The sequence below is a fragment of the Aedes aegypti genome, chromosome 3 (assembly GCF_002204515.2).
Source record: "Aedes aegypti strain LVP_AGWG chromosome 3, AaegL5.0 Primary Assembly, whole genome shotgun sequence".
In the NCBI taxonomy this organism is placed as follows: Eukaryota; Metazoa; Arthropoda; class Insecta; order Diptera; family Culicidae; genus Aedes; species Aedes aegypti.
Window position 1 is genome coordinate 318,006,212 of NC_035109.1, and position 17,597 is coordinate 318,023,808.

Consider the following 17,597-nt stretch of genomic DNA (forward strand, 5'->3'; position numbering starts at 1 on the left):
TTCGGCCAAATGGCATTTGATCAGATGTAAATCAGATGTAACCGTAGACATAATCAGTTCGAATATTTAGAAGATTTCTTGAAAAAACTAATTTCTAAAATACTGGAGCTTGAATCAGATTGTAATCATTAGGTAATTTATTAGGTACATATTAAAGAAAGATAATCTATGATACGGATTCTAAGGTCTCTCAAAATTTGCTACTTTGCTATTGTTATACAGCCATTCCATGAAAAACCGATCTAGTGGGTCTCCGAATTCCGTGCAAAATTGCTATTTTGTTCCTCATCCGAAATAAGGATACACGTATTTTTGGATTTTTTGATTAGGGTGACCATTTCCGAAATAGGGTGACCAGAAAAATCGCGATTTTGTTAAATTTTCATTTTTAAAATAATTATAACTTTTGAACCGTTTGACCGATTTTCAATCTTTTTGGACGAAATGAAGGCTAAAGATTTTGACTTTTTGGGAAAAAAAATCACAAAAATTTTGTTTTTTACATGAAAAAACTCAATAGTTTCCGTTTTTTCGTGTTTTGAAGGCCTCGGGAACAAAGGGGCTATTGCTGTTCTCATTTTTTTCTTGAAAGTTCAGAAAATTTTACGTCTACTGTCAAATTTTCAGCGATGTATGGTTTTTTGTTTTTGAGATATATTTTTTTGAAAATAAAAAATCAGTCATTTTTCATCGGCACACACTGTAGATCTCAGCGCATTAAATTTTTAATGTTTAAAAAAAATCATAACTTTTGAACAGCTCAACGGATTTCCAATTTTTTTTATGGTTTGAAAGCTTAAGCTCCCGTTCCTTCCCTGAAAAGTTTTGGTCACTGATGATTGTCGTAACTTTATACATTTCAAGGCAAGGTATCCAAAAAGGAGGTAGTTTCATCTGTAGTAATACTGCATCCGCCATATAGTTTCACACACTTTGCTTTTATGTTTGGATTGGTTTAAATCACTCATAATTGGATAAAGTTTTTCAAGAAGGCTTGTATTCAAGATTTCAAGTTCAAAATCGCTAACTGCATCATCTAAAACACAAAATGAAACACAAATTTCACGCAGGAATGCGGAAAACAGTAGGACTTATTTTCGTGATAAACAATCCCTTTAAAATCCCATAGAAACGATACATGCAAACAAACTCGCCAGCTAGCCTGCTCGCCTGCAGTCGCTTTCATCTTCCCAGCAGCTAACCTCACCTCGCACCCACTGCTGCTTAGATTGATGAACCTCCATTCAAAGTATTCAACTGACTGGTTTTGCAACCTACACCCTCTTTTATTTCTTGGTGGTTCTCGCGAATTTCACCGTACTCGGCATTTTTGACAATGTTTGTTTAAAATATAGGTTTACTTTAAAAAAAAGGGATACCGTAAATTCGGGTGAAATTGATCAGTAGGGTGAAATTGATCACCGTGTCACTCGATTTTATTTCTTCCTAATGGAGCACAAATATCAATATAACCTGCAGGGAATGAACGTTGTTTGTCGTAAGTATTGTTAAATTGTGTGTTGTGAAGTTGTTTGCGTTAAAGAACGTGTATTTCTATGAAAATAATGAAAAATTTCAAAATCATGTATGGTGCAGTATTGACTAGCATCTCTAAACTTCTAGTTCTAGACAAGGATTTGAACATGGTATAATCCTGAAAGTTTGTGAGGATAATTAAGATATATCCCCTAACCAGATTTCATAACCAAAGCTCGTACCAATTCGCTCATTTGGTTGAAATAATTGAATTTCTGTTAGACATCAGGAAATTCCTTAGGAAATTGCATACATTTAGGCGTTTTCTGCGTAATTATTGAAATTTAATTATTAATTATTTCTATAAATATTGTATTGTTAAGAATTTAGCAAGCATATTCGGATTCCAGGAGCTCATATTTATTGTGTAGAGTTGTTTTGCATACTAACAATAATCGCATTGATAAGTGATCAATTTCACCCCGAAATGACATAACCCGATTTTTTATTTTAGAGATATTTTTAGCACTAAAATAAATTTTGTTAGAAAATTCCGGTACTTGAGCCAATGAGGCTCACCTTCATACTTGTTTTTCTGCATTCAGTTGTTTGGCATTGCCAACATTATAGAAATCAGACAAGAAAAACCCTGGAAAGTGATCAATTTCACCCGAAATTACGGTACCTAGAAATTTTCCCGCAATCTCAACAGCTGAACCAAATTCACCAAAAAAAAAAACTATAAATTATTGAACAAAATCATAAGGAAAAACTCGAAAATGGTCCGTCCAGGAATAGCACTCCAGATCTACCGAGCAGGAGGCAGGCTTGTTACCACTAAGCCAGCTTCACTGATTATAAACAAAAACTGAAACACAAGCAGCTCAAGTCTGCCTGAACGACTGTGAAATGATTCCACAGCAGGACAGAAGGTCGAAAGGCAAATGGTCGAAAGGATAAAAGGTCGAAGAACAAAAAAGAAGGGACAAAAGGTAGAATTTTTTTTTCAAAGAAGGAAAAATTTCCCGCCATGGAAATCAATTTTGCCCTTTTGTCCTTTCGACCTTTTGTCTTTCGACCTTTTGTCCATAAACCAGTTAATTTCATGGATAAGAACCACAATTGTAACTATCCTGTCATCTCATATGTAACTGTCTAGCTTTTGAGTGGTTGCGATTCCATTTATTGCGTTTGAAATGCAAATATCAAATGCGGGAACACCAAATGCGGTAAGATTTTTCACAAGAAATGCGGTATCAGAGATAGATTTTTCTTGCTAGGGCGGCGGTGATTTCTATAATCGTTGCTAGGTGTCCTTCGATTGTTTTGTGTTACCGCATTTGGAGGGCGTTTAGTCCAGATTTGCATCTCGAATGCAATCAGCAATACTTTTAAAGTCGTGTAGCCCGTCAATTATTCAGTCAGCCATATTGACACGCAATTTCAAAGTAGAGAAACCTAGTTTTCATAGTTTGTAGTGATATGACAAAGTTTCACTATATGGGCTTACATGCAGGAAGTAAACTGATACTTTTGCAGCAACGTCAGTGCGAAACCATTTGATTTTCATGACTTCGAAATTGTGACATAAACTCGCACCAATTATGAATGACTCGAACACATAGGGGAACTGTGGGTCAAATGAACAGGGGGGTAAAATGAACAGGTTTGTGTTTTACGGTAATTATGCTATATATCTATGCAAAACATTGCACCATCCTGAATCCTCAGACTAAGGAACTATTTCGACAACTCTAGCGCGATCTAGAACTGTCACAAGCTAGAAAAGTAAACAAAAACAAAGTACGCCTCTCCGTTTTCTCATGTGATGTTAATTTTCACTCCTGGAATTTAAGGTTTTTATGACTAAAACCATCAAAAATCTATTTGACTGCGTAGCACACCATATCTTTAAAGTATTTATGATAAGTACCCAGGTAACCAATAAGCATTGAGATAAGCCTCGCAGTGGACTGCTTACAGCATTAGATCTGCTTGCTGTCCTATGAAAGCAAGTTCATAGCTTAGCTGACATAAACCAGCACAACCACTGCTATTCAATTCCTTTCGGTTCTTAATAAGCATTTCCACTGCACGTGCTATTTTCGATTCTTAGCAAACGAAATGCTTTTTCATTGCAGTAAGAATGCAACGAAAGAGCAGTACAGGTTGAACGTTGCATATCTGACTCTATGTTTTGTCTCTTTCACACCTATGTCTCGATTCTTGCATCTGATGGAAACGATCTCAAAGGCAATTACTATCAAACATGATTGCCGGGGGAGAAACCAATTATCGCAAATTTCGAATGTTTGTTTAATTGGAATGATAGCACATGTTCCAAAATATCACCAGATAATCCTTCCTGCATGAGGACAATAATTTACCTACCCTTATTAGCTTCAATAAAATCCAATTGCATCCATGCATTCTTACACTACAAATCAAGAATCATTACCTCCTATTGAGACATTTATAATGAGCTCGTAGATAATTGAATGTACCTTCGAGCAAAGCGTGCCTTATATTGGGCAAAATATTAAAGCCCGACCAACATCAACTGCAGCATACTCTGTAGCGTGGAGCATCACCATCGTTCACAATCACCAGTCCGTCAGTTCGTATCGCAAAACGTAAAATATCAGCAAAAAATTATCCGCAACGAGAAATATCCATAACAATACAAGCAGCGCCACCATCATTAGAGAGATGCGAGAGAGGGTGGAAAAATATTTTGTTTTGGTTTGCTCTTCGCTGAGGCGTTACGTTTTTTGACAGTGAAATGCGACGTTCCTGAAGGCGCAGCATTGAAGCAGCCCGATATTTCGCCAAAACCAGCTTTTAAGAAGTACTACTGGCAGCTATACGTTCAATCAGCATTTATTGCTCTGTCGTACTAACGCATATAATGCTAATTGAATGCTGTTTTAAGTGCTTACCGGTTACTCTGGTAGACGGAAACAGAAAGTATTATTACGTTCTAATTTCGTAGAACAAATGATTTGAAGATGTTGATTCTTTGGGGGTAAAATGAACCACTCGAGATGGGGGTATTATGAACACCATTGCAGGGTGAATACTACTGGATTTTATTTCAGATGCCGAGAGTTTTCCGGAGAAAATACAAAGACATACATGGACAGCCATCCAAATGGTCGCGGCTAAACGTTCCATCGATTCCGGATTGTCTATGAGATATGCATTGAACATGCACCAGATGCCGAGCATCATGCCGCAACCCGTTCAATTTCGAAGGTGTTCATTTTACCCCCACTACATGTTCATTTTACCCCCAGTATATGTTCATATTACCCCCATTGTATGTTCATTTTACCCCCAAGTATATGCTCATATTACCCCCATTACATGTTCATTTTACCCACATGTTTGGAACATTGACTCTGTGGAAAGAAATTTTCAAAATTATAATAATGTTTATAACATTCTAATTCCATCACAATTTTTCAACTTGTTACATTGCATAAACATCCTTCTTCAATTCTAAGCAATTAAAAATGAATCTGACAGCTTCATAAGCAAGAAAACATGAAAATTGCTTAGGGTGTTTATTTTACCCCCAGTTCCCCTATCAAAGACGGCCTTTTTGGGAAACATGATTCTTCATGACATACTACCATTCTTAGCCCATCGTGTTCATGGTTTATATGTAGGCTATCTTTTTACACACGCGTTCAACGGCACAAATCTTCTAATAGGCGGGGAACGTGCCTCTGAACTGCCCATGTTCACATAGTCGACGTAAGTGCCATATGATCAAAATGCAATTTTCATTGCTATGCATTCTTTACCTAATGATACACACGTTGGACACATGAACAGCACTTATTTGTTCTAAAATATTTGAGCTTTAAGAGGAAAAATGATTGACGAGAGCAGCTATACCAACTTATTCGAATTAACATATGGTTTGTCTGGTGTTTATTTGGATAATATTGCGCAGGCCTTTAATAATCCCGGGAAAAATGACTTCTGGAGATTATGTTGGCGTAACAGTCAGATTTTTGGGATAAAAAACTATAGTCTTGTATCTCCTGCAACGTTTTCCTAAAATCTAACAAAAGTCAATGTATGTGGCATTTTTTAAAAAACGAAAAAAATGCAGCTAAGAAGGCTGCTGAATGTTATGAGAATGCCTTCCAACAAAAACATACATTTTTTGAAATCCCTAGCCAATTTATTTTGAAAAAATCTCTATGGTAAGGTGCTACAATCCAGATTACTATCGAATTTTAATGTATCTAGTATATTTTTGACCAAAAAAAAATCAGCATCACGCTAAGATTTCGTAATTGTAATGTAAATACTAGTCAACTTTGAGTGATTTAATTGATGGACACTTCCTATAAAAAAGAATAATATTAGAAATATTTACGACATTGAGAATCCCGTTTAGCATTATATGAAAACTCTGCTAGATTTTCAAAGAATCCTGTCCAGAATTCTACAAATATTGTTTCTAGAATTCCTTTCACAATTTTGAAATTTTTGACAATACTGTCCAGGATCTTCAAAGAATAATGCGTATAATCCTAATATTGCTGAGCTGATAATATCTGATTCTGTCTAAGATTCTGTGTGTACCCTACCCAGGATTATATTGAAACTATGCCCAAAATGTTACAAAATAACTTCCTGAATTCATTGGTAACCCTGACAACGAGTCAGTGAAAAACAGTTGAAGATTTTATCATGATCCTCCCCAAGTTTTCCGTAAATCTTGTCCAAATGTATTTGAAAATTCTGCCTAAGATGTTGTGAAAATTGAGCCAACTTTTGTCAAAATTTTTCCCAATATTTTCTGAGAATATTTGTCCATCATTCAATGCGACTGATTTTGCAGATTAAACTGTTTCAGTCAACTTTCGAATTTCATTATTTAGAAAACGCACAGATTATTTGATTGAAATTGTTAACAGATGTAAAACTGCAGTCAGAAACATAAAAACGCATTTTCAAACATTGATACATCGACCAATGCAAACATGGGCAGTGGAGTTGGTCAACCATTTGATTAACAATCTTACCAAGGTAGCGTATAAATGCTGTCAAGTATGTCGTACATACGCAATTATTACTGAAGCCCATTTGAAGCCAGGACAAATATTTAAAAGTAAACCTATCTTGTTTTGAACAAATATCTTATATATTTAAGAGTACTTTGTTTTATGGATATGCCAATTTCGAACTTTTTCGTATTTTGTCCCTAATCAATATCAATAACAAAACATCGAACTTACCGGCGAAGTATTTGACACCGATGAAGCCACAGACGGGCATCAGCGTATGGTGGTACAAGTGCAGGAACGAAACCTGGTTTTGTTTCTTGCGCAGCACGAAGAACACTGTATCGAGCAGTTCGACGACCTTACAGATGTAGTACAGCCAAACGGCGCGAGCCATCTATGGAACAATCCAGAAAAAAATATGGTAAATCATTTATATTAGTTGCATAGCAAAGGACTTACCCTCATGGCGATCGGGTGTCGAGTGTAGTCCACTGGTTGACACTTCCAGTCGTAGTGTCCGTTCCATCCTCCCTGGATACCCTGTGGGAGAGAAAACGCACAACTCAGTTGACTATTCGGACACACGACAGTCCAACTCTCGAATCGGTAACAAACCTCATACACCAGCACTATGCTCAGCAGCACCTGGACGGCGTTGTACCCGATGAGGACGTTCTCCAGCTTGAAAGGTTTCCGCTTGGCCATCCACCGGGGACCGGCGTAGAGGCAGAAGTAGAGGTACGTCGCCAGGATCATGATCAGCGGGGTCATCGACCCGGACAGAAACCATTGCTTCGTGCGCTCGTCTTGGTTGTCCACGAAGAATTGCACTATCCGATCGAAGAAGCCGCTACTGTCGGTCATCGTTTCCGCTTGCATTTTGTTGGTAGGAATTTGTTTGACTATGCTGATATTATTGGTAACTATGTTATTGGTAATTATTCTGCTATCTCATGGAAAAGTATGTCTGCAACGAAAACCAAACGAAATTGAACGTTATTTTTATTGCATCGTGTTTTGTTCAATAACATAAATAAATCACAGCTGATTTTTGTTGTTTCATAATTCTACGGAAACACGCTTGAAATGTTGTACGACAACATTCTCAACAGTCATGAAACAAATTAACTAGATTGTGTGAAATCGTGACTTCTTAGCTAAAAATGAAATACTACTATTTTGCGAAGTAAACAGCATGGCTCAGGTTTTCATTGATGTTCATCATATTTGAATTCTAAAGATAGAGATATAACACAAGACCCTCATTTGAAGGTGCAGTGCTTGTGACATAGAGCGAGTCGTTTCAAAAATCAACCATCAGTGTTGTCCCAATTTTGTCAGTCCAGTTTTCAAACACATTTTTCAAAATTCTTTCAATCTTTGCTGTAGTATTGCTGTGTGCATTTGAAATGCAAATATCAAATGCGGGAACACCAAACGCGGCATGATTTTTCATAAATAAAGCGAAGTCAAAGATAGCTTTTCTTTGCTAGGTTGGCGGTGATATGTATCACGGTTGCTAGGTGTCCTTTGATTAGTTAGTCTGATAAAGTTATAGAAATCCTTTCTAACGTAAAGAACAACATTCGGGTTTCACGAGTTTTTGACGGGTTTTGCGACTGAATCATGTTTTACAGTTTGAGTTGATTGAGTGATTTTGCATCAAAATATCAAGCGTGAGATTTGTGAAGCAGATTTCTAATGGGTTTGCTCTCACGGGAGAGCGTATTGATTGAATTTTGAGTGTGAGCCTATCAACACTGGCTCAAATTTGGATAAATTTCAATAACAAAAAATGTGTCAGCCGTTCTCCAGAAATTCCTAGGAGGTACAAGTATGATATTGATGTTTGAGGTTATGGCTTTCTGTCGTTAATGAAATTAAAACAAATTTTTGCTTGTATCCGACGTTTCGGACACATTTATTGTGCCTTTTTCAAGGAATTAGCTGTTAATGAAACGGAACACAGGACCAATAAATATGTCAAAAACTTCAAATGTAAGCAAAAATCCGTATTTTTGTGTACCAATACCAAGACATAACCTCAAACACGTTTTTTTCCATAAATTCCGTCTGGAGTACTCCAGAAGTTCCATTTAGAATTATTTCAGGAAGTGCATCGGGAATTTATCTTGTCTCCTTTAGGAATTCCCCCTGGCATTTCTCCACAAGTTCTCTCTAGTTGTCCAATAGCTCGTTTTGGAATGTTTTCAGAAGTTCTGTCTTAATTTCATTGTTTTAATTACAACTAATGTTCTACTATATTAGCGCATCTTCGCCAGTGAAAGTAACGAGTTGAGGAATAAAAAATCGCCATAAAATGAAGGTAGTTCGTTTTTCATATCTGAATACGTCATTCGAAAGCCATTTTATACTTTTTTACCTGAAAAGTAACCTTAGAATGATAAAATCATTGAGTCCTGCAAAAAACACTACCTCTATTGTAGTAGCATGCTCTAGTAAAAGTGGTAAATTTTCACTTCTGTTCCTATACTAGTGGTTTACAATGATTTCCCATAAGAATCGCCATTACAGGGACATACCACTACAAATGGTGCTAAGGAGTAACAATTTTAAGGCTTCCATTATTAACTATTATTATCTATTCTATTGCTGTACACTAAAATTTTTTTTCACTCATTCATTTTATTTTGGCAATGGTCATGCTAGATATGACACACAAAAATTAAAATTGCCAAAGTACGCTAAAAACTGCATTATCATTATTATTGCACACACACTGTTACTAAATCAGCCACCCTAGGTCATTTTGAAACATTTTCAGTGCTTTCTTTCAGAACTGCACCAGGAATTCATTCAGGAATCTTTTCAAAAAGCCAGTATTCTGGAATTCCCTAATAAATTCCATTAGGAGTTGTTCTAAGAGTCCCATTTGGAAATCTTCCAGAATTTCCATCGGTCGTTCTTCATAAGTTGCTTCAGGAGGTTCATCTAACATTTCTTCTATGTGTCTTTTGTATGTATAATTCCTCCTCCTAGAATTCTTCCAGGCTCCAAACCTTCTTCAGAGCAACCGCTACAGTGGCTCCTCCATAAATTACTTCATGAAACTTTCAATAATTTAATAAGAATTTCCACTGAAATTCTTTGAACTTTTCCCTTAACTTAGCTATGAATTACACACTTAATTCAGAATCCCGAATCTCGGCTTATTTTACCCGAGATCCGCACAGCCGAGAAGTCGGCAAACAAATTTCCTGGGATCTCAGTAAATAAAAGCCGAGTATCAGTAAATTATGCTTCGTTGCTAAGCAACCGGACAAACAGTTAGCTGAGTCTCGGTTAAAATCGGGCAACCGAGATTCGCACAGCCGAGCTCGTGAAAAAAATCGAAGTGTGTAGTTTTAGATTTTCCATCTAGATATCTCCAACAATTTGATAAAAAAAATCTTTAAATATATTTAATAAGCCATTTTTGACAGATTCCTGAAGAGATTCAAACTTCGGTTCCATGAGAAATATCTTCAGGAATTCAGGAATTCATTCAACTTTTTAAAGTAGTTTTTTTTTTTGAGAAGCAACTTGTATTTGATTTTGAATTTGCTTTAGATATGTCAATTATCAAACTTTGTCAGAAATTCACTTCATACCGTCAACTTGTGAATGGTAACATTTTTAATATGAAATTCAGTTAGATTACCACTGAAATTATTGAGTCTAGAAATGTCTGATTGCGTTTATATTGAGAGGCTCAGAGAAACTGTTCAATTCCATAAATATGTATAGAACTTACAGTTCATTAAAGCGCTATTGATTACACTTTTTGATTAGAAGACCAATATTCTAGGAAGTTCATAAGTTTAAGAGAAATATCCTGTGAAATATCTTCAACTGGTTTGTTGTTTTTTTCAGCCCATTTTTAAGATTATCGGTAGTTTTTTGTTCTTATACTGATATAACGATTATTTGTTTTACAATTATTCATTTTTTATTATAGATTTTTCCTTCTTTTGATTACAGGCTGTTTTTTCAATAGACAAGGTTTTTTGATAGTTATTATAATTAAGGCCCATATTACGTTCATAGAGAGTCTTACTCAAAACATATTTTTTTAGCTCAAGGGCTAACTTAGGCAAGATGTTATTCCCCTCGAAGATTAAGATTGCAACATGTGAACTGTAATCTACATAATTGCTTGCAGAAAGCAGTACACGAACGACTCGGTGAACACTTACGTCAAAGAGGCTCGTAAACCGGACCGGCATAACACGGATTTACCAAAACCGATTCCGTCTTATTATAGTATTTCCATTTGAGTATTGCTGTTGTATTTCAGTATTACTATTGTACAAAGTAATCTGGAACAAACTCACCAAATCATCAAACAGGGGAGTTTTACGGTTTATCCGCAGCCACGTACGGGAAGCAAACATTTGAACACCAGACTAAAAACGATTTAAAGTTTCACAATGAATATCACGATAGGTTTTGACACCTTGAGTTCTACAAATATCCCGGAAAGACACTTGAAAAGTTTTCGAGTCTAGCACATAGTTCTACAAACGCAATGCTGGCAGCTTTTATCGCTAAAAGAGAAAGATATGTTTGTTTATATATTTGCTTATATTTAGGATGTTCTTTTTTCAGCAATGACTGTTTCTTGAGCTTACACTTAAGAGCTAATTATTTGAAAATCATTGATGATTTATCCTTTTTTAATGATAAGCTGAACAAGTTCTTTGAAATTTATAACATATGCATACTAAGCATAGTTCACTATTCTTTTCAATTTCGGCCAAACGGCAACCCTTCAAAAAGTGTTCAAACATTTTTGGGAATAAACTAGGGGTGGTGGTCTTACCCCATCAACAGTGGTCGGCTTAACCCCGCTTACGCAATTTTCACGATTAGAACTTTATTTCAAAGCTAAATATTTAAAATACACATTTCATTGCACTAACGCATATTTTTAATGGACAGGTAATGTGTAGCGTTTTTACAGAAATTTCCCTTGCGGCATCCTTAAGTGAGCATCTGTTAAATTTAGATCAAATTCGACATCCACGAGCAAAAACATTGTTTTTGAAATTTTTTATGAAACATTTGATAAACACACAATCTTATGTTTGAGTATACAGGTATGTTCCGTTTTTATCAACACGATCGGCAATTTTTAGTTGACAAAAACGGAATAATTTTCTTAGGCAAAATATTTTACAAATTTGAAAATAAAATTGCACTTTGTCAGGATAATACACATTTGCATCATATAAATGCACAGTATTGATGTTTAGGAGCTGTGAAGAGCATTTAGATTGTTTATTCCTTTAGATTGGTAATGAAAGTTGATTGCAGACTCCTATCAATCTAAATAATGTAATGAATAATTAATAGTTTTAGTTTTACACAAATAAATATATACAAGAAACAACTTCTCTTTCCACTGTTCATCCTCATCCATCTGCTTTTTCTTTTTGTGTTCTTATAAACACTTCCGCAGTTATCAACTGAGATCTGCCAAGGTACATTTTTTCCATTTTTGGCCACACCCGATTGGTGATTTAATGTGGAATTATGTTACGAAAGTTTTGCAAATTGAAATGAATATTAACGGTTTAATGTGCTTTGAATTGCCAAAATGTTATCAGTAAAATGATTGTGGGGATGTTTATTTTATTGATTTTATTTATTTTTTTATTACATACTACCAACTTCGACAGGGATGCACTAGTTGCCAATTTGGAACAGCGTCATCTTTTTAGCTTTACGTTAGTTACGCCTTTTAGTTTAACGTTAGAACACGAAGAGCCTGGCAATAAATAAACCTATAGTTCTAGTTTTTTGTTAAGCAAAAATAATATTAAATACTAGTGGCCCCGTCAAACCGGCAAACTTCATTTTGTCATCAAAGTAGGTTGAAAAATGGCATGCAATCTCTCATACAACACGAGAGATTAGTTTTCAGTTGTTTTTTCCAGTTATTCCAGAGAATTTTCCAAATTGTTTTCTTCACTCAAACATTCTTGACCAATGCAACAGTGAAATAATCATCATCAATTTTTGGATGTATTTTGTTTTCCGTGTCTCTACCGAAATGTCAGATAGGAACAACCCCAGTGTTAAAACTTAAACCCCTGTGGTGTTTTTGTCGACTAAGCGAACGTCAAACATGATCAAAAGTGTCAACGTTCATTTAATGGATACAATTTTCAAATTAAAGTTTAAACATGATATAACCGTTATTTGAGCGGGAAAAATTGCTAAAGTAGTTGCAGTAACATGCTCTTTCATGTATTCATGTATTCATGTATTGAATAAAACAGGCAAAGGACATGCCCTATATCAACTGCAGCGATTTGCAGTAGACAGGATGGCCCGGGCCCGATCTATCTGACAAGCCAATCGAGCCCTCTGTCACCATAGAAGATGGTGTCTCCATCATGTCGATAGCCTGGAATAAAAACAAGATTTCATTAAACATTTTAGGACCCTATTGGGATGGTAACGTGCGTAATGTGGGAACGTCCAGTATCAACAGTTTCTCAAATTTCAGCTATTTCAGCCCTTCATCCTCTTCCTCGATGCAAACTTATCAAGTATATGGAGACTTCAAAATGTTCTATAGATTGCTTAGTTTTGCTGGGCCCGTTCCTGTACCCCTTAAACAGGATCTAATCAATCAATCTAATCAATGCTATCGATTTCAAGAGATAGAAGATAATGTCCAAGATATGACGGGGTCGACAGTCTTATCAAAAATAAAATAAGTTCGATCATGTCTCTTGTCATTGCTCAAACATTCTTGAGTTCATTCTCAAGTGCATCCCTTATAAAAAAGAACTGAACATAAGGGTTATGGGGAGGAGAGAGTTTGATATATCTTACGTGCCATACAATTTTTGTTTAATTTTCATACAAAAAATAATACCATAGGAGAAGGGGTCGAAAAACCGCCAAAATTGTCTTGAGTAATTAAAGAATAGCCCCTATGTCCATCAAATTTTCATAGAAAAGAAAAATTAGAGAAAGGAGAGGTCTCTGCAACTCTCTTAGGTACGTTTTCAACTAATCACAAATTCCAGTTGTTGCTAGGACGTGGCCAGAGCAACTCTCGATTGTTGAAGCCAAGCCCGATTGTTGTTGGGTTAATCTTGTCCAACAGACCATGCTAAGTTTGAAAACTCCAATTGATTAGTGCATAAGAAGGAGTCAAACCTTATTGAATCGTATATAACTTGACACCTACCATGTATCGTAGGTGCTTAACATTAACATAATGTCGAAAAATCATCTCTGAGGCTATTAAAACATTTAAATTGCTTAAAGATAAGTATTTATTTTATACTCTAAAGATTTTAAAAATAAAAAAAAAAATTTTGTGTGTTGATAAAAATGAAATAATTTGTTGACGAAATCGGAACGTGACAAAATCGGAACGTGATAAAAACGGAACATACCTGTAGTGCTTAGTGAACTTTCAATAAAATCACCCTCTTCATGCCTAACAGAAGGTGGTCCGTCTTACTACGGCGGGTGCTCTTACCCCGTCTTCCCCTATCCAGCTGACGGAGCGAACGACCTAATACTGATTGGCTTTGCCGCCTCCATGAATATGGCAAATCTTAGTACGGTCAAATGGTTCAAAATGCCACTTTAAGGATTTGTGTCGTTTCCTCCTAATGAGATCCACATTTTAATGCCATTCGAAGTTCTAACAGTAACTTTACAATATTTGCTAGCTTCCATCATGAAAACATTTCCCAAATTTAAGTTTTTTAACGGGTTTCAATCGTGTAGAAAAGTTGGATAAAAAATGGGGGTGGTTCAAAATGACCAAATGGATGGGGTAGCATGCAATTTAGTATGGAGAACTAGTAGTTAGCACCCAAGTTTCTCCACGAGTTTGCTTTGTGGTATGGAAACGCTTATTCCCAGTCTTCTAAGATCATCCTTCTGCTCCAAGATTTAAACAAGCATGCTTTGAATTCATCTCAATGATCGGGATACTCCTGAATCCTGATTTTTCGATCTCAGCGTGCGTGATTCGTGCAAGGATTCAATCCCAGGATTGAATCCCTGTCATTGAGCATTAAGATATAGCCAAGCATACGAATGAAATGAATTTAAAATGCTCTCCATCTAGAATGGACCAATGCACGAGTTCATTATTTGACGTTTGAGCGGTGCCGTGTTATTTATGTGACCATGGCAACAAGTGAATTCTGGAGATGAACCAGCCCTGGGCTGAAAATCTCCCTAATAAAGATAATAATAATAATAATAACAAGTGAATTCGGCACCGCTCAAAAGTCAAATTAGTGAACTCGTCATTGGTCCATATGATTGTTTGACGTTTTATAGAGGATTAGGACAAATCTAGGGACAAACGGGGTTACCGAAGGGGAGGCGAAGTAGTATGGAAGGCAATTACATCATGTACATCGTAAAAAATATCTAAAAATTATACCAAAGTACTCCACGTTAGTCCTAATGTTGGTCATCGCCACTCGTGGTGAAGTGAATAGATTTGACCATCACCGCCCTATTTATGCTAAATCACGCCATGCTTACACTAAATTAAAATAGCGACGTGGAACTCCCAAGTCGAATTGGCAATGTCCTGAAAGAAGGCTATCAAAAATTGTCGCAAGACTTCCAATCCAGGAACCAACTGTTCATGCAGACATCATTCATACTCATCGCAAGTGTCCTGTCAAACAGAAATTTTCAATAAACGCTCAAGAAATATCAATGCTAACTCGATTCATTTCAGCTAGCTAACAATCGATCGAGGATTGAATCCTAGGATTCAATCCTTTCATACACGTGGCAGGATTCATTGCATGCCTAGATTTAAACGAAAGATGCGCGCGAAATAAATCTTGCTCCGGTGGTTTTGAATCTCAGCAGCTCTTGGAGTGGGATTTTTTGAAATCATCGGAAAACCTTAATATTTAGGCAAAAAAGTGATATTTTTTAATTTCATCGGAAAATAAAGGAGATATCTATGAGTTTATGTCCAAGGGTTGTGGCGGCAACTCTTGGGTGAACATATTTTAACATCGTGTGGCAAGGAATACAAATTGAAACGTCATTTTACCCCATCAGTGCGTCTTGGACCATGTTCCCTACTTTAGCGACGCCATCACTGGTTGATCGACCGCCTCAAATCTTCTTTGTCTAACGTCGCATATCACCGTAAGTCTAGCGGAAAGATCCTATACAGTTGTCATACAGTCAGTGACATAAGTTAGTAACCAAATGCTGTTTTTCCATCCAAAATGCTCAAGTTTGGGGTGCTGTATCTCAGCTTCTGGTAGTCCGAATTGGCTGAAATTTGGATGACGAACTACAAATAACTTGAAGTTTTGCCTGTAAGGGAATTATTACATTGCAGTCATTTTACACAGAGTTTCAGAGGGTTGTTCAAAGACAAAAGTAAGTAACCAAGAGACTTTTCAATTTAATTCGAAAATGGTAAGTCGTCGAAAGTTGGTCTATTCCACAAAGTTGTTCAATTTCAGAAGTCACACAAGTTTGCAAAACACACCAACTTTCCACGACTTACCGTTTTCGAATTAAATTAAAAAGTCTCTTGGTTACTTACTTTTGTCTTTGAACAACCCTCTGAAACTCTGTGTAAAATGACTGCAATGTAATAATTCCATTATAGGCAAAACTTCAAGTTATTTGTAGTTCGTCATCCAAATTTCAGCCAATTCGGACTACCAGAAGCTGAGATACAGCACCCCAAACTTGGGCATTTTGTATGGAAAAGCAGCATTTGGTTACTAACTTATGTCACTGACTAGTCCGCGGCATTCAATGGAGAGGCTTGGAATCTGCGGCAGTGTGTTTAGATGGCTTCATTCATATCTCACCGGCCGCAAGCTAACCGTAACTGTTGAAGGCTTTATCTAGAATTACTTTTTGGCTACTTCCTGCATACCGCAGGGTAGTCATCCGGGTCCGTTGACTTTCCTGCTGTATTTTAACGACGTCAATCACGTACTCAAAGGTACTCAAATAAAAGCTTGTAGCTTATTACTGAACTGCACTCATTGGAAACAAGTTTGACTGGCGAAATTAGGCCACGCCTCACATAGACAAACGTATTTTCAAAATCTTTCGCGCATCGACCGATAGTCTGAATCTGGGAAACGGAACAGCTAACGGAGGAGTTGAAGCAAGCCGTTATATGGCCCATCTACAAAAAGGGCGACAAATTGGAGTGTGAGCGCAATCGCTATCCTTAACGCAGTATTCAAAGTGCTATTCCAGATTTTCTTCCGTCGTCTACCACATATAGCACACAAGTTTGTAGGAAGTTATCCAGCAGGTTTAATCGACGGCCGCTCGACAACGGATCATATCTTTTCCGTGCGGCAAATCCTCCAGAAATGCCAGGAATACTAGGTCCCTACGCACCACCTGCTCATGGATTTCAAAGTGCCATACGACGGTATTGACCGTGTAGAACTATAGAAGTTCACGGACGAGAACAGCTTTTCCGGGGAAGCTAACATGATTGATTTGAGCAACGATGGATGGTTTGGGAAACTGCGCGAAGATCTCGGACGAACACTCCAACTCGTTCGAATCTCGCCGGGGACTACGACAGGGTGATGAACTTTTGTGCCTGTTGTTCAATATTGTGCTTGAAGATGTCTCGCGGAGAGCCGGACTTACCAGTCGAAGCACGATTTTCACGAGATCCGGACAATTTGTTTGCTTCGCGGACGACATGGATATTATTGGGAGAAAATTTGAAACGGTGGCACATTTGTTCACCCGTCTAAAACGCGAAGCAACAAGAGTCGGGCTAATGGTGAATGCGTCGAAAATAATGTACATGCTGGTAGGCGGAACTGAGCGCTACAGGACCCACATAGGAAGCAGTGTCACGATAGGCGGTATTATTGAGTTCGTCTACCTCGGATCCTTATTGACGGCTGACAACGTTAGTCGAGAAATATGAAGGCGCATCATCTGTAGAAGTCGTTCCTAGAAGAAACTGCAATCGAGAAAAATTTACACCTGCACCAAATGTACCATGTTCAAAACGCTCACAAGACCGGTAGTCTTTCACGGGCATGGAACGTGGACTATGGTCTAGGAGGATTTGCAAGCTCC

The 17,597-nt window shown here is 37.0% G+C and overlaps 2 protein-coding genes across 5 annotated transcripts in view; one reads left to right on the forward strand and one right to left on the reverse strand.

Annotated features, from left to right (window-relative positions):
- LOC5576206 (D-beta-hydroxybutyrate dehydrogenase, mitochondrial) overlaps positions 1-17,597 on the forward strand; it is a 375,927-nt gene that overhangs the window by 85,811 nt on the left and 272,519 nt on the right. The gene's annotated exons all lie outside the window — the stretch shown is intronic.
- The window catches only part of LOC5563869 (elongation of very long chain fatty acids protein 7), a 184,879-nt gene that overhangs the window by 8,032 nt on the left and 159,250 nt on the right, over positions 1-17,597 (reverse strand). For all 4 annotated transcript variants that reach the window (XM_021853093.1, XM_021853090.1, XM_021853091.1 and 1 more), the window contains 3 exons: positions 7,119-7,470; positions 6,963-7,043; positions 6,735-6,897 (listed from right to left, as the gene is read on the reverse strand). In XM_021853093.1, the coding sequence (XP_021708785.1) occupies positions 6,735-6,897; positions 6,963-7,043; positions 7,119-7,382 (508 nt within the window). In that variant the 5' untranslated portion in view covers positions 7,383-7,470. The remainder of the gene's footprint in view (positions 1-6,734; positions 6,898-6,962; positions 7,044-7,118; positions 7,471-17,597) is intronic.